Source organism: Trichosurus vulpecula, chromosome 3, assembly GCF_011100635.1.
Source record: "Trichosurus vulpecula isolate mTriVul1 chromosome 3, mTriVul1.pri, whole genome shotgun sequence".
NCBI classification, from domain to species: domain Eukaryota; kingdom Metazoa; phylum Chordata; class Mammalia; order Diprotodontia; family Phalangeridae; genus Trichosurus; species Trichosurus vulpecula.
Window position 1 is genome coordinate 204,356,990 of NC_050575.1, and position 17,772 is coordinate 204,374,761.

Here is a 17,772-nt window from a genome sequence, read left to right on the forward strand (position 1 = left end):
AGGAAATAAAATACTTAAATAAGCCCATTTTAGAAAAAGAAATTGAACAAACCATCAATGAACTCCCCAAGGAAAAAAAATTTCTATGGCCGAATGGATCTACAACCGGATTCTACCAAACATTTAAAGAACAATTAATTCTAATATAATAGAAACTATTTGGAAAAATAGTCAAAGAAGGAGTCCTACCAAAATCCCTTTTCTGACACAGATATGGTGCTGACACCTAAACCAGGAAGAGTCAAAACAAAGAAAATTACAGATCAGTTTCCCTAATGAATATTGATGCAAACACTTTATTTTTAAACACTTAAATAGAACTTTATTTTTCCCCAATTAGATATTAAGAAAATTTTTTAGTATTCATTTTTACAAGATTTTGAGTTCCAAATTTTTCTTCCTCCTTCCCTCCACTTCTTTCTTCCTAAAATGGTAGGCAGTTTGATATAGTTTATACATGTGCTATCATGTAAAACATTTCCATATTTGTCACGTTGTGGAAAAAGAAATAGATCAAAAGGAAATAAAACCACAAAAAATAATAAAGTGAAAAAATATGCTTTGATCTGCATTCTGAATCCATCAGTTCTTTATCTGGATATAGATAGCATTTTCCTTCATGAGTCCTTTGTACTTGTCTTGGATTATTGTGTTGCTGAGAAGAGCTGAGTCATTGATAGTTGATCATTACATGATATTGCTGATACTGTATACAATATTTTCCTGGTTTTGCTGATTTCACTTTGCATCAGTTTGTACAAGTTTTTCCAGGTTTTTATAAAACGTGCCAATTTATAACTTCTTATTGAACAATACTATTCCATTACAATCACATAGCACAGCTTGTTCAGCCATTCTCCAGTTGATGGGCATCCTCTTGATTTCCAATATTTTGCCACCATGAATAAGGATTCTATAAATATTTTTGCACATGTGGGTCCTTTTTCCTTTTTTTATGATCTTTTTGGGATACAGACCTAGGAGTGGTATTGCTGGATCAAAGGGTATGCATAGTTTGGTTGCCCTTTGGGTATAGTTCCAAATTGCTCTCCAGCATGGTTGGATCAGTTCACAACTCCACTAACAATGCATAGTGTCCCAATTTTTGATGCAAAATTTTAAAATAAAATATTTGCAAAGAGATTACAGCAATTTATTACCAGGATAATATACTATGATCAGGTGGGTTGCAGGGATGGTTCCATATTAGGAAAACTATTGGCATTATTTACCATATCAATCTGAAAACCAACAAAAATTATATGGTTATCTCAATAGAAGCAGAAAAAGCTTTTGACAAAATATAGCACCCATTTCTATTAAAAACACTAGAGAGCACAGGAATAAACGGAGATTTCCTTCCTTAAAATGATAAGTAGTATCTATCTAAAACCACCACCAAGCATTATCTGTAATGGGGATAAGTTAGAAGCCTTCTTAATAAGGTCAGGGGTGAAACAAAGATGCCCATTGTCACCACTATTATTCAATATTGCATTGGAAATTTTAGTGTTAGCAATGAGAAGAAAAAGAAATTGAAGGAATTAGAATAGTCAATGAGGAGACAAAACTATCATTCTTTGCAGATGATATGATGGTATACTTAAAGAATCCTAGAGAATCAACTAAAAACTTCTTGAAATAATTAACAACTTTAGCAAAGTTGCAGAATATAAAATAAAACCACATAAATCATCAGCATTTCTACATATTGCCAACAAACCTCAACAGCAAGAGATAGAAAAAGAAATTTCATTTAAAATAACTGTAGACACGGTAACAGCAACAGTGTGTGAGGACTGATTTTGATAGACTTAGCCCTTCTCAGCAATGCAAGGACCTAAAACTTTTCCAAAGGACTCATGATGGAAAATGTCATCCACATCCAGAGAATGAACTATGGAGTCAGGATGCAGAGTGAAACGGGATCTTTTCTCTTTTGTTTCATTTTGTTTTGTTTTCTTTCTCATGGTTTCTCCTGTTCATTATAATTCTTCTATGCAACATGGCTAATGTAAAAATGTGTTTAATAGGAATGTATGTGTAGAGCCCATATTGGATTGCATGCCCTCTTGGGGATGGAGGGGGAGAAAATTTAAAACTTATGGAAATGAATGTTGAAAACTGAAAACGAATAAATTAAATATTTAAAAAAATAAAATAAAATAACTGTAGGCAATATAACATATTTGGGAGTCACTATTTAACAAAAACTGCTAGGAGAACTGGAAAATAGTGTGGCAGAAACTAGGCATAGACCAACATCTCATACCATATACCAAGATAAGGTCAAAATGGGTACATGATTTAGACATAAAGAGTGACACTACAAGTAAATTAGGAGAGCAAGGAGTAGTTTATCTGTCAGAGCTGTGGAGAAGGGAAGAATTTATACCCAAACAAAAAATAGAGAACATTATGAAATGCAATATGGATAATTTTGATTACACCAAATTAAAAAATTTTTGCATAAAGAAAACCAATACAACCAAGATTAGAAGGGAAGCAGAAAGATGGGAAACAATTTTTACAGCAAATATCTCTGAAAAAGACCTCATTTATCAAATATGTAGAAAACCACTTCATACCTATCAAATTGGCTAATATGACAGAAAAGGAAAATGATAAATGTTGGAGACATGGGAAAATTGGAACACTAATGCATTGCTGGTGGAGTTGGGAACTGATCCTACCATTCTTGAGAGCAATTTGGAACTATGCCCAAAGGGCAATCCAACTGTGCATACCCTTTGATCTAGCAGTACCACAACTAGGTCTGTATCTCAAAGAGCTCATAAAAAAAGGGGAAAGGACCTACATGTACAAAAAATATAGCAGCTCTTTTTCTGGTGGCAAAGAATTGGAAATTGAGGGAAGGCCCATTAGTTGGGCAATGGTTGAATAAGTTGTGGTATATGAATGTAATGGAATATTGTTGTGCTATAAAAAATGATGAGCAGGTGGATTTTAGAAAAACCTGGAAGGACTTACATGAGCTGATGCTGAGTGAAGTGAGCAGAACCAGGAGAACATTGTACATAGTAATAGTAACACTGTGCAATGATCAACTATGATTGACTTAGTTCTTCTCGGCAATACAAGAATTTAAGACAATTCCAAAAGACTCATGATGGAAAATGTAATCCACACCCAGAGAAAGAACTGTGGAGTCTGAATGCAGATTGAAGCATATCATTTTCACTTTGGGGGTTTTTTTTGTGGCTTTTCCTTTTTGTTCTGTTTCTTCTTTCACAACATGACTAATGTGGAAATACATTTCCATGATTGCACATGTGTAACCTATATGAGATTGCTTGCCAGCTTGGGGAATGGGGAGGGAAAGGAGGGAGAAAAATTTGGAAACCAAAATCTTATTAAAATGAATGTTGAAAACTATCTTTACATGCAATTGGAAAAAATAAAATACTATTTACAAAAAAAATAAACTAGGGAAAAAAGTATTGGTTGATGCGTATTGGTAGAGGAAAATTGCTCACTTGGAAGTTCCTTATAGGAATGAAATCACAGATCTAGTCCCTTTTCCTATACAAGCATCACACACACACACACACACACACACACACACACACACACTAGACTTGGAGCTTCTAGAGAGCAAGAATGGTCTTTTTGCCTTTCTTCCTACTCCCTGAACAGTGCCTAGGATACAGTAGGCACTTGATAAATGCATATTGACTGACTATATGTGTGTATATGTATACATATATACATATGTAATATGTATATATATATTTCACGCAAAAACATACATACAAGTATTTCATAGACAAGTATTTGCTAAGATGATATAATAAGAATGGTTGGTTTGGACATTCCCCTATTATTTTATAATATGTATATTATTTGTTATCTAAGCATATTTAGTATGTTACTCTGGAAGGCTAAAAACCAAAGCTTCAGATCTGGCTCTTCCTCTAACTCACTGTAGGACTGCGAAGGTCACTGCCCTGCTCTGAGTTTCACTTTCCTCATTTGTAAAAGGAGAGGGTTGGACCAGATGATTTTAAAAGTCCCTTCTAGCTCTAATCTAGCTCTGAAAAGGAGTTCTGTGACTACATTATCTCTAAGGTCTCAGATCTGTTATTTTAGTGTAGGGTTTTTAAATTGTGTGTGTGTGTGTGTGTGTGTGTGTGTGTGTGTGTGTGTGTGTGTGATGGACTCCTTTGGCAATCTGGTGAAGTCTGCGGACCCAATCTCAGAACAATGTTTTTAAATAGTTAGAGGGAATGATATTTTTCAGTTAGAGCTGAATGAAATAAAGATGTAATTTTTTTTCCCCATCCAAATTGACAGATCCTAGGAACCCCAGGTTAAGAACCTTATCCTAGCTGCAAGAGACAAGCCCGTTAAGTCGGAAGGGCTGTGTTCTTCTACCGGCTCTGCCACTCGTTCTGCCACCTTCGGGCAAAGGACTTTCTCTAAACGGGCTTCAATTTCCTTCCCTTTAAAATGAGGAGTTTGGACTAGGTGACCTCTCAAACCTTTTCCAGTCTCAGAGGTCTTTAATTATACGATTATACGAATTATACGATCGCTAAGGTCCCAGCTGTGATATTCTAACACTGTTTCCCATCTGTCAGCTCCAGGCCTTGCCTCCTTGGTTCTTTCCACAGTGCCCTCTCTCGGTCCAAGCCGCTGAGCGCTCTGAGGCCAGCTGTGGGAGCCGGCTCTGGAAGGGTTTAGACACCGCCTCTCTCTCTTCCCCAGGAGCTCCGCCCTGGCTCAGGCTTCCTCTCCACTCAATGCACCGGCAACGACCGTCAGAGAGCAAAGAGTGGGAAGCTGTCTGGTGAGTCTCAGGGAAAGGAGGATGTGACCCATCTTCGGTGCAACAGTGCACCTGTAATCCAGTAACGGGTAAGGAGAGGCAGGGTCACGGCTCATTAGCAGCGTCTCATATGTTCCCACCAAAGCTCCGGGAACATACTGTGTACTCCTTCAGTTCCAGCCCCCACCTTTCAGGGCCTTGTGCCTTCCAGGGAAACGTCAGTGTGCAAAAAGACCGTGTGTAAATGCGTGTCTGTGTGTACTTGTGTGCGTGTTTCTGTGTGTCTGTGTATAAAGGAGATTTTGGGTGAGTGCATCAGTGTGTCTGGCGGCCTGCATTTTATATTTTAATGTTGTCTGCATGTGGACAGGGTTGCTATGGGTGTGTGCATTGTGTATCCTTGGCTCACTGGGTTGCCATGAGGAAAGTGCTTTGTAAACGTTTTAAGCAGTATAGAGACATGTAAATTATTATCCCAAATATGAGTGTGCAAGAGAGAACATGTGTGTTTCCTTATCTGATGAATGCAAAGTAAAGAAGACTGGTGTGTCAGTTGTGCTGGAGATACCAATTTGTTTGAAGGCTAGGAAAAATTACTGTGCGTCTAACTTTCTGTCTTTTTGCCTTCTCAACTGGTATGTTCATGTTGAGTTGTGTCCCTCCGGGAAGCTAAGTCAGCTAGAGGGTCCGAACGTGAGAGTGGGGATCCCAAATACTCATTCCACAGGGACTCTCCATCTCTCTCCAGCCCCACTTCCGCCGTCCGCCTCTTCCTAGTTCGCTCTCTCTGGGCCGGTCCGCTGGGAGCCCTCGGCGACGCCGCCGGACGGGAGGAGCGTGGGTCGCTGTCTCCGCCAGGGCCACACCCCGCCTGGCAGGGCCGGCTCGCTCTCACGCCCACGCGGCCGCCGCCCCGTCGGAACTGCTCACACCGGGCGGGCGAGCGCACACGCGCAGTGTTCCTTCGGAGCCAGCGGCCCCCGGAGTGTCTCCTTGGACTCATCGGGAAGCCGAGGCCGCTTGGGGACTGGGACTGGGGCTGCCAGGCAGGTAGGAGGGAGCCCCGTTGAGGACAGGTGCGCCCTGGGTGAGAAGAGGAGTGGACAGGGAAGGCCCAGCCGGGCAGCTGAGGGTCAAGCAGGAAGCTACCCCCTTGGTCTCTCTATTCCCCCTCCCCCAGCCACTCGGCGCCTTTTCCTTTTTTAGGGAAATTCTTTAGCTCTCGCTCTATCTGGAGCCTTTTGGGAGTCGCTATGGGTGGGGGAGGAAGGAAAAAGAGACCTCGCGATCGGTCTCTGGGTCTGGATGTCCGGATCTCATCCCCTGCCCTGTCCCCTGGAGCGTTGTCAGTATCTCCTCTCCCTCCTGTCACGCGCGCCTCCCCCAAGACCAGTAAACAAGGCTTTCTACCTAATGTCTCCCCCACCCAACCTTCTCCTACCCTCTTCTTCTCTACCTCCCTCTCTCCCGGCTTCGCCGTATCGTCATTCTCATAGTCCTACTGGCCTGGGGTCCTCAGGGCGGGGTGACGGGAGGGTGGAAAAAATTTCTTAAGGAGGGGGTTCCCTCGCCCAGCTCAGCCTCCTCCCCCTCTTCTTCCACCCCCAGCTAGCGCCCCTGCGGGGCTCTGGGGTATTTTTAGCTCAGTGACCTGGGCGGCTGCTATAAGAGCTTTTCCCAGGGATACTAGTCACAGCAGTTCACCCTGTCCCCAACCTTTCCTTGCTGCCAGATCTCCCGCCCACTCTGACTTCCTCTACGCCCTTGCCAGCTCCATATTTCGGGGTCCCACCCTCCCTGACTGGCCTCCACGTAGACTCCTGAGCCCCTCAGGTCCCGTTGATTTCATTCAGATGGGCTGGGGACCCGCCTGTTTCAGATGATAAGTAGATAACCTAGAAGGACATATTGCTGGGAAAGGGTGTGACTGCATCCTAGGACCAGGGATAGAGAGCCAGAAGAACTCTGCTCTTAGCGGAAACCCCATGAATAGTGGGAACACAATTCTAGTGCCCCTCTGCAAAGACGAAAGGTAACTTCCAGCTCTGACATTTAATATTTTAAAGTCTCTTGGATGTAAGAAAGTACCCAGAGAAATCAGGAGAATTGAACTTAGCATTCGTTTCCCTAGTTCCTTTTGATCCCCATACTTAATCTAATATGCTATTAGCTTGTATTTTAGGCAAGTGACTGTAAGTTCCCTGTACTTCAGTCTCCCCCTCTGTAAAGGGATAGTGTTTGGGCCAGATGATCTCTAAACTTGCTTTCAATCTCTGATATGTTAAATCTCTTCTGGCTCTGACATTATAGATTCAGTCGTTCTGTGTGCTGATATCCTGCATTCTAAGGTCTATTTTGTAGTTTTAACGTTGTATAATAACAGTTCACATTTATGGATTCCTTTATGGTATATAAAGTGATATCCTCACAGATACTGAATATCTTCATTTTTAAAATGAATAAACTGAAGTTAAGCAAATGCTAAAATTCATCTATTCTATAAATTTCAGCCAGCTTGTTGGCATCTAGAGTTCTAAGTTTGCAATTTTGGAAGCTCAGACTAAATTATTCCTTTTGAGGAAACGTGTAGGGAGATCCCAATCCATGTCCAGGTTCTTAATTTCCTTCTCATGTCCTGGCTTGCTAATTCAAGCAAGGTCTTTCAGACCTTTTTGTCCTGGTCCTGTTCCTCCAAGCTGGCCCAACCCTTAGACTTCACTGTCCCCTAGCATTTGGCAGGGTTCCTCTGATAAGGAGCAGTTTCTTCTGCAGAGCCAGCTTCCCCCCAGCGGTGCCTGGGACAGTCATCCCTTTTGTGGGAGCACGAGTCAGCTTCAGTGGGGAAGGATAGATTGTATGATAGATTGTATGTGTCTGAAGCAGGGGGGGGGGGAGAGAGAGAGAGAGAGAGAGAGAGAGAGAGAGAGAGAGAGAGAGAGATGGACTAGGGAGGGAAGTTAAATGAGGGTAGCAGGATGTGGGTTGGAGCCAGAGATGAAGCTGGGTGCTGTGGTGACCCAAGCACAAGGTTAAGTCAAATATCCAGTCTTTCCGTATGCCACCATGATTTAGCAACATAGAAATTAGAATGTCATAGCCAGAGAAAACCTTAGAAATCCTCTAGTCCAATGCCCTCATTTGACAGATAAGGAAGCTGAGGCCCAGGGACTTGCCTAAGGTCATACAGGAAATTAATGGCAGAGCCAGAACCATGACAACCAGGTTACTTGGTTCCTAGCCCAGTGCTCTTTTCACCACAGCATGCTGCCTCATTACTTTGAGGGGCTTAACCTTCTTTCCAACCCCATAGGAGCCAGCATGGATCCCAATTCCCGTGGAGCCCTGGACCGGCAGCAGCTTCGCCTTCGAGATCGACAGAAGTTCTTTGAGGAAGTTTTCCAGCAAGACTCGGAGTTCTTCTTCCCTCTATCACATCTTCATCTTGAGTCCCGGAGACGTGAGCATGGCTAGAGGGGGATGGGGTGTGTCATCCTGGTATAGAGGGAAGGTGACAGCCATAACACTCAGTAGATAGCAAGCCAACCTGTTGCCTGTCAACAAGCATTTACTAAGCATTCAGTATGTGCGAGGAACTGTGTTGTACAATGGGGATCCAAAGAAAGGCCAAAACACAGTCTTTGTCTTCAAGAAGCTGACATTCTAATGGAGGAGACACCATGGAAACATCTATATACTTATGAGATATGTACAGTATAAGTAGGAGGTGGAAATCTCAGAAGGAAGGAATTATGGGAAGGGGGAAAGGACCAGGAAAGTCCCCTACAGAAGGTAAGATTTGAGTTAAGTTTTGAAGGAAGCCAGGAAAGCCTAGAGGTGAAGTGAGGAGAGAGCATTCCCAGTATGTGGATATCCTATGAAAAGGCATAGGGTTGAAAAATGAGGTGTAGCATTTGAGTAACAGCAAGAAGGTCAGTGTCTCTGTGTCATAGTGTATATAGAAGGTAATAAAATGTAAGAAGGCAGGAAGGGACTAGGTTGTTAAGAGCTTTAAAAGCCAAATGGAAGATTTTAGAGATGATAAGGAGCTACTAGTGTTTATTGAATAGGAGTGACATGGTCAGACTTGCACGTTAGGAAGATTACTTTGGTAGTTGAGTGAAGGCTGGATTGGTTGAGGGAAGACTGGAGACAGGGCCTTGGTCACCACTGAGAACCTACTCCTCATGATCTTATTTGGCTTCTGAAGATTCTGCATTAGGAACTTCCTTAGCCTCTCAGCCTTGGTGCCTGACCTTTAACTGCCTATAAAGGATTAGCTCATCAGCTTGTTCTGACCCTCACACAATCTGACACCAAGACCCTAGAACAACATTACTTCCTGGTCCTTGAGTTTGTGCCTTCTCTGAGCAAAATGGATGTCTTTCTCCTTGAATTTATACTCACTGATCTCCAAGCCTGGAATAGACTCTATCCATATCTCTACCTGTTAGAATCTTCTTTCAAGACCCAACCCAGGTGCCACCTCTGCCTCAAGCCTTTCCAGTTCCCCCTCAAATCTCTCAGGGCACTGAAGTCTCTCTGTCTCTCTCTGTCTCTGTCTCTCTCTCTCTCTGTCTCTCTCTCTCTGTCTCTCTCTCTCTATCTCTCTCTGTCTCTTTCTCTCTCTCTCTCTCTCTCTCTCTCACACCCACACACACACACCTGTGTACTTCATAATTTTGTGGGAGCAGCTATTATAATTACTTGTGTACTTACTCCACCTGCCACGAGAGTGTAAGCTCCCCGAAGGCAGGGATTTTGATTTACTTCATCGTATCCTCAGTACAGAGCAAAAGACTCTGTGTCAAGCAGTTATTTAATAAACCTTTGATGAATTTGGATGGAATTGAATTGCTGTTCCCTATTCCCCAGTGTTCTAGAGGGTGGATCAGTTCCAGATCCCCTCTGAGGTAGTTCAGTTCAACAAACATTTGTTAACATAGATATATTGAATGAACAAAACTATCCTTGGCATCTTTCCTGGATGTTCCTTCTCTCTGATCCACTCCTTGCCTGCATTTTATTCCCTTCTGGAACAATTCCAAAGTCCTCTTGGAATTACAAAGACAAAGGAAGGCTCCTTTCACCAGTCGTTAAACAATTGTCAAGGACTGGCTGTGAATGTTGCACTGTCCAAGGTGCTGGGAGAGAGCCAGAATTTACTTAAAACTCCCTGCCCTCACAAAGCTTATAGTGGAGTGTGGGGCAAGGCAAAACAAATACCAGTAAGTACACTATATAATACAGAATTGGACACTTAGCTCCTAAGGCTTGGGCAGGTCACTTCCCTTCAGTTTCCTCATACCCATTTAAAACAGGGACAAGAATATTTGCATTACCTTCCTCATGAGGTTGTTGTGAGGGCAGCAGCTTGTGAACACAGAAACGCTATAGAAATGTGAGTTATTATTATTGTTATCAATACAGCTATTTATTCTCATATCACATGATAAACACATAAAAGCTGTCTTCTAACTTTCTTTAGTGTATGAGATTAAAATCTTTAATAAAAGAAAAACGTGTCTAACAATAATTGCTGACATTTACACAGCACTTTGTTGTTTATAGAGCAATTTAAATCATCATGAATTATCTAAATTTATCTTTATAGCAACCCTGTGAGGTAGCTTGTGTTAATATACCCATTTTAGAGATAAAGAGACAGAGGCTCAGAGAGATGAAGTCACACAGTGAGTCAGCGGAAGAGTCCAAAGTACAACCTATGTCTTTTGTCTCCAGATGTGGTACATGGCATTGCTGAGCCCTCCCTGGCAGGGGGTGGCTTGGACTGGAAGAATCTGGGGTACAGGGTTGGCTCTTTTCTTCTGAGCACAGTGGAATTGGTGGGTCCTCAATGCTAACTCACTTGCCTTTCTTCCCAGCTCCCATAGGCAGCATCTCTTCTATGGAAGTGAACGTGGACACACTGGAGCAGGCCGAACTGATTGACTTTGGGGACCCAGATGCCTCAGATGTGTTCTTGCCCTGTGAGGAGCTCCCACCAACTCCACAGCCACCCACTGTATCTGGTATGTTTTCTGCCCTCAGGGCCTGTGGCTTCCACAGTCCTCCTCCTCACTGAGGAATCTGCAGTGACAGGACAGGGGATGTTTAGTTTGGAGAAGGTAACACTTAAAGGGGTGGGGCAGGAATGATAGCTGTCTTCCGGTATCCCAACGACCATCCTAGGGAATATACAACACTTTTGTTCTTTGTGGTCCCAGGGAGAGAACTAGGACCAGAGGAAGTGGGGATGTAGTTTATAGCAAGAGCACTGAGTTTGCATTCTTGCTCTACTATCTACTGTCTGTGTGACCTTGGGCAAATCACTTAACCTCTCTGTGCCTTAGTTTCTTCCATTTAAAAGGAGGGAGTTGGACTAGTTGATCTCTAAGCACCTTTCAAGCTCTGACTTCTACGATCCTAAAAGAGCTTCCTAATTAGATGAGCTAGTAAGTTCTCTAGAGGCAGATAGATGGATAGATACTGGACTGAGTCAAGAAGACCTGGGTTCAAATTGGGACTCATATACTCCCTAGTGGTGTGACCCTGGGTAAGTCTCTTAACTTCTGTATGATTTCCCCCTCTGTAAACTGGGAATAATAATAGCATACACCTCCCACAGTTGTTGTGAAGATAAAATGAAATAATATTTATAAAGCATTTTGCAAATATCAAATCATTCTAAGTACCACCACCACCACCACCTCCACCACCACCACCTCCACCACCACCACCACCATCATCACCACCATCATCATCACCACCACCATCATCATCATCATCATCTATTATTCCCTGTCACCAGGAAGGTTCAGTCAAGCAGGAAGCTCCCTCTCCCTGGAGAACTTCAGGTGGGGCCTGAATGCCCATTTGTCAGGCAGTGCAATGTTCGACAGGTTCCTGCTCAAGGACCAGTTGACTCACTGCATCTCTGAGGGTGTGCTGCTACCCAAGCATAGTTATCCTGGTGCCCAGGTAGTGATGAGCAGCAGGCATCTCTCTCCATCTCCCCCGCTGGGCTGTGTTCAAGCTTTGGGGAATAGTAGGACTGGAGACAACTGGGATAAGAGAGGCTTTGCTTAAATTTTTGAGTTTTCCTTTGCCAAATTTTCAGGAAAAGGCCCCTTTGCCCTTTGTTAATTATAAAATAAACAGATGGCCAGCCCTCCTTCCACTCTTCCTCTGGCCCTGCTAATTACAGAGCCAGATTGGGCAGTATAGAGAAAAGCAGGCAGCTGGCAGGGACTCTGGTGTGTCTCCTTGGCTCCAGCTCTGGTTTGCTGTCCGTTGCCCTTTGGATCTTCTCCATGCAGAATGAGGTTATATTGTGGAATGAACACCCAACAATCTGAGTAATGGTTCTCCTCCTGCAGATCTAAAGGACCTAACTGAAATGGGCACTTTGTGTTAGAGCTGAAAAAGGTCTTAGAGATCAATGCCCCCATTTTATTTAGAAGGAAGGAAATTACTTGTCCAAGGTCATATAGGGAGTGAGTGGCAGTCTGGCCTCTGACCCAGAAGTGCTGGTTCTGCATCAGCCCATCCAAAATGACCTCAGGGAGAGGAACCCAAGAATGAAGCTCTAATGAGGATTTTGAGCAGCCTGGCACCTGGGTGGGGGAGGCTTTTTTGGCAAGCCTCCTTTTCTGGCAATGGCAGGATGGCGTTGGAACCACCCCCACCCCCTGTGAGGCCCCACCTGCTGCAGAAAGCAGGCAGCTGGCTCTGTGACTCAGGCCTGGAGGAGGAAGAGGAGGAGGAGGAGGAGGAGGAGGAGGAGGAGGAGGAGGAGGAAGAAGCAGGATACAATTAGCAAATACAATTACTGACATGGCTAGGACTCCCAATCTTCTCCTCCTGTTATCACTCAGGCAACCAGCTCCTCTTCCCCCTCTTGCTCTTGGAATTCAGTTTAACCTGGTTTCCTAGAATTCCAAAATATCAGATTTGGAAGGAGAGGACTTAGTGAAGAGCAGGAGACACAGAATGTTAGACTTAAAAGGAGAGTCTCTATTTTACAGAGTAGGGCAAAAGAGGGGAAGTGATTCCCCGGGGCACAGAGATGGGTAGCTGAGAGCAGAGCTGGTGCCCACTGCATTTCATGGCTTTTCCCACTAAACCAATAAGTAAACTTGTGGGAGAAAAACCTTTGAATAACTGGTATAACCATGTTCTGGGGCAGGAGTTCTTAATCCGAGGTCCTTGATATTTTGATAACTATGTTTTAGCATAATTGATTTCTTTTGTAATCCTGTGTGCTTTATTTATGCATTTAAAAACATTATTCTGTAAAGGGGATCCGTAGCCTTTCCCAGACTGCCCAAGGGGTCCATGATGCAGAAAAGGTTAAGAACTCCTGTTGTGGGGGCGACAGTTGCACATTGTATGATTGATTGATTGATTTAATGTTTTTATTAAAGGAAGCAACTGGGGTTAAGTGACTTGACCAGCGTCATATAGCTAATAAATGTCTGAGGCTGGATTTGAACTCAGTTCCTCCTGACTTCAGGGCCAGTGCTCTATCCACTGTGCCACCTGGCTGTCCCACAATGTATGATTTATGCTGGTCCCTATGAAGTCCCTAGTAGGGGTACCCTTTATATCACACTATTAGGAAACCAAATACTCCTTAGGCCCATCTTGTCCTGCCTGACTACTGACCATTGCTTCTTTTTGGTCAGGTGTAGGTGACCACCCAGAGGAACTGAACTTGCAGAGGCCCCCATCAGACAGGACCATGTCAAGGACCTCCTCTTCCTCTTCTTCCACTGAACTTAATAGCCCAGACCTGATTGGAGATGGTGTGGATACACCTTTGGCACAGTCTGATGAGGAAGATGGGGGTGCAGAGCCTGCAGCCTGCAGCTAGCAGTGGGTGCTTCCCTTTGGACTGAATCACATGGCCCTGGTCACAGCCTAATTTGGAACCCCAGCCCCTGCTAGGAGCCTTTGGGGAGAAGGCCAGTTGGCACCAGAGGGAGAAGACTATGAAGCCTTCCAGAAATTAACTCTCTCCTGCTTTTCTGCTAATGCTTGCCGGCCTCCACTGCACATACCTACTCATGACCTACATAGGCAATGATTGAATTAGGGGGATATGAGGGAGGTAAGGTAGGATACTATCCACACCACATTTCAGAAGGGCCAGAAAAGCCATCCCACTCTCTTTTTAGTGGACTTGACCAAGAGGATTTGTGGATGTAAATATGCCACCCCACTTCCTTCCTTCTCTCAGTGAAATGCTAGGCAAACCACCCTCCTTTCCTCTTCTTGAAATGATGTATCTACTATCCTGCTTTCTTATTTCTCCCACTGCTATGCTTCACCAGTCTTCTCACCTTATTTCACATACTGAAAAGCTGTCCCAGACCGTCCCACTTGACTTTTTGTCTCTTTTTTAAGCACAGCCATTGGGGTCCAGGATGGTCATTTCCTAGTCTTATCTATAGGCCTTCCCTTCCCCTGAAGAGACTGACCCTCTCCAGTTCAGTGTGAGGCCTCACAGCTGCCACATTACCAACACCAGCTCACTGTCTATGGGAAGATGATGTGTTTGGGTGAAACTTAGCAGCCCCTCCTGGGTCCAAGAAGGTTGAGACCCGGAACCCTTGTCCCCAACCAGCAAACCTTGGTGCTGAGACTATCTCCTGTGCAGCCAAAGGGGCCATGGCCACCCCTCTAGAGGCAGGGTCTGCAGTTGTGTTTCTCTTGGCCCTGGATCTCCCTGCAGGAGGGACAAAGCTTCAGGGGGCCCTTCAGCAGTCTCTCCTCTCAAACCTGACCCATCATTGCTTCATCACCAACCTCACAGCAGGGCCAGCGCCTGTGGTCTGACTAGGACCTTATAATTAGAGGATTTAGAACTAAAAGGGGCCTTAGGTCATCTAGTCCAATTCCTTCATTTTACAGATGGAGAAATGGAAGCTCAGAGCCATTAAAGTGCCATGGCCAAGGCTACAGGTAGGAAGTAGTTGAGGTGTACCTTGTCCCAGGCAGGTAGTGGTGACCCCTGTACCCAGTGCCACACTGCTTCTGCTCCACAGCCCAGCTTTGGCACCTCCCCCATGGGGTTCCCCCTGTAGATGGCTAGAGAACAGCATGTCTGGGGGGCTGCTACAGCAGACCATGGGTTAATAAATCTTTTGATTCCAGCAGGCATGTGCTATCATTAGCCTTCTGAGTGTGTGTGTGTGTGTGTGTGTGTGTGTGTGTGTGTGTGTGTGTGTAGCAGCATCTCAGTCACTCCCTGGTGGTGTGGGAATGTTGATGGGTTTATGGGGCCTTCGTGCATGAATCAGAGTCGATTCTAGTACAAAGGAGGTAACCTTCCTGCTGTCCTCTGCTGAAATCAGAACCCACTTAGAGTCCTGTATCTAGTTTAGGAGGTCATATTTTAAGAAAGACAAGGAAGCATGAAACAGGGATAGAGGACCACCTTGGAGTTCAGAGACTTGGGTTCCAATCCTGCTTCTGACACATACTCCCTGTATGACCACAGGCATGTTAGTCAATTAATTTCCTAGTGCTACAGGTAAATCTCTAAGACTATAAATTACAGACAAATTGGTCTGGATCAACGGAAGGAATGGCTACAGTGTAGCTGCTATGTCAACTAGCAGGCAGGTAGGTGGCGCCATAGTGCACAGAGCGCTGGGCCTGGAGTCAAGGAAGAACCGAGTTGGAACGGGACATCAGACACTTCCTAGCTATGTGATCCTGGGCAAGAAACTTTTAACCTCTGTCTGCTTAACTGTAAACTGGGAGTAATGACGGCGCCTATTTCCTAGAGTGGTTGTGAGGACCAAATGAGATATTAGTGAAAAAAAAAGTGCTTTGTGTAGTGCATATAGTAGGCACTACATAAATGCTAGTTATGAAGATGATGATGATGATGATGATGATGATGATGATGAAGAAAGCCCAGGTGGGGGCGGGGGAAGCTAAAACAATGCCCAGAGCTTTTAAACCTGGTGAAAAATTGGTTGTAGGGAGGAGGGTACTTGATTACCGATTTGTCTCCAGTAATTGGCCCCAAAGGGCAAAACCAGGACCAAAGGGAAGTTAGGTCAGATTTTTGTTTCTAAGTTAGGAAAAAAACAACCATTAGAGCTGGCCAGAAGTTCAAGGGGCTGTCTCAGGCTAGAGCGAGTTAGAGGCGTTTCAGTATTGTGATGTTTTGGGAAGGGGTTGATTTAGATCACTGACCCATGGCCCTAGAACCAGAAAGGACCTTAGAAATTATCTAGTTCAATGTTCTCTTTTTTTTTTTTCCAGTTGGAAACTAGAAACTGAGGCCTTAGAGAGAGGAAGTTGACTTGCCCAATGTCAAACAACTATCAAGTCTAAGAACTGGAACTGGACCTGAGGTTTTCTGACTCCAAGTTCAGTGTCCTTTTTTTTCCCCCTTCTACCCCATGCTGCCTTCTAGATTGATACCTCCAGGTTTCCTTCAGGCCCTGCGTTCATATAAGGAACTAAATTCCTATGAGAAACCCTTCTATGTGGTGGTGCCAAAGGGCGTCTCTAACCCTGAGCTCATCGGGCAGCCCTTGGTAACCAGAGAGAGGATTCTGGTCTTAACTGAGATCAGATCCCAGGGTGGCTCACACTGTCACCCACTTCCTGGCTGGGGACAATGGGCTAATCCTCTGCCAAACCACAAGGGCTTGGCTTACCATCAAGAGCTTGCTTGTGCCCAGTCCGGCCTGGGTTTCTAGACCGCATAATGCTCTCCCAGGGACAGGATGGTTTGGAATGATTTCATGGGGCATTGAGCCCAGGTCCTACCCAGCTCCTCAAACCCCTGTCACCTCAATGGTTGTTCTGTTGTGTTTCACAGTTTTGTAGGGGTTGAATGATAGTTCTTTCCAAATTCCTGGCACCCAGCAAGGGGCAGGGGTTTGCTGATCTTCACAGTGCTCCTTGGGTTTGGAAGATGAGCCAGCACTTGGAGGAAAATCTCTTAAGAGGGAGGGCTTATTACTATACTCTGAAAGTTCAAGAAATTAATATAATAGGAGGAAATCAGCTATCCAGGATTTTTACTTTCATACAGATCTCGGTTCAGGGCAAGGGAGACAGTTTGTGGTCCTTTTGGTTGGGATTCATTGTCTTATGAGACAACCCTTGCTTCGATGAGGGAGGGACTATACTGAGTTTCCAGTGTGATCCCTTTCATCCATTAGCAATTAATAGGATCATAGCATTAAGGGCTAGAAGGGGGTGCTCCCTCAGGGGTGCTTAACCTTAGGTCCTCTTACCTGCCTCCAAAGAGTCCATGGACAGTTTTAGGAAATCTATGAACTTGGATAGAAAAAAAAAATTACAACCTTATTTTTAGACTAATTACTAACCAAATTTTATCATTTCCTTTGGTTGTTTTAAGACATTATTCTGAGGAGTTTGTAGGGGTCACCGGATTGCCCAGGGAAGGGGGCGGTATATGACATGAAAAAGATTAAGAACTGCTGCATGTTTTTTTCTTTAAAAAAAAAAAAAAACCTGCCATTTTGTTTTGACCCAACAGAATTTCCTCCACTCAAACCACCTTACAAAGTACATTCCCTGAAACATTTTATCAATGTTAATTTAAAGGAGGGGTGTGTTCTTTAACTTTGACAGTAGGATACAAATGTTGGCCGTTGTAAATGTATTTGACCAAAGTTCTGTTGACTTTATTTGTTGTAGTCATTGTGTATATAGTTCTTCTGGTACTTCTTCACTTTGTATTACTTATAAAAGTCTTCCTATGTTTCTCTGAGTTCTTCAGATTTGTCATTTCTTATGATAAAGTAATATTTTATTACATTCATATATCATAACTTATTAAACCATTTCCTATTTGTTGGACACATTTTTATTTTCCAGCTTTTATCACAAATAATGTTGTTTCAAATATTTTGTAAATATGAGTATATTCTTGCTGTCTATAACAATATATAGCCCATGAATCTCTGGGTCAAAAGGTATGAACAACTTTC

The 17,772-nt window shown here is 43.9% G+C and overlaps 1 protein-coding gene across 3 annotated transcripts; it reads left to right on the forward strand.

Moving 5' to 3' along the window:
* The first annotated feature begins 4,764 nt into the window (after positions 1-4,764).
* On the forward strand, positions 4,765-14,948 carry DBNDD2 (dysbindin domain containing 2). Of its 3 annotated transcripts, none has more exons than XM_036751871.1 (4): positions 4,765-4,810; positions 8,100-8,246; positions 10,672-10,818; positions 13,474-14,948. In XM_036751871.1, exons 2-4 carry the CDS (start codon positions 8,108-8,110, stop codon positions 13,659-13,661), a joined length of 474 nt encoding a protein of 157 aa, XP_036607766.1. In that variant the 5' UTR covers positions 4,765-4,810; positions 8,100-8,107; the 3' UTR covers positions 13,662-14,948. The 3 variants fall into 3 exon arrangements, with proteins under 3 accessions (XP_036607766.1, XP_036607767.1, XP_036607765.1); XM_036751872.1 differs by having other exon boundaries at positions 4,799-4,878; XM_036751870.1 differs by lacking the exon at positions 4,765-4,810 and adding an exon at positions 5,672-5,839.
* Positions 14,949-17,772: the final 2,824 nt, after the last annotated feature.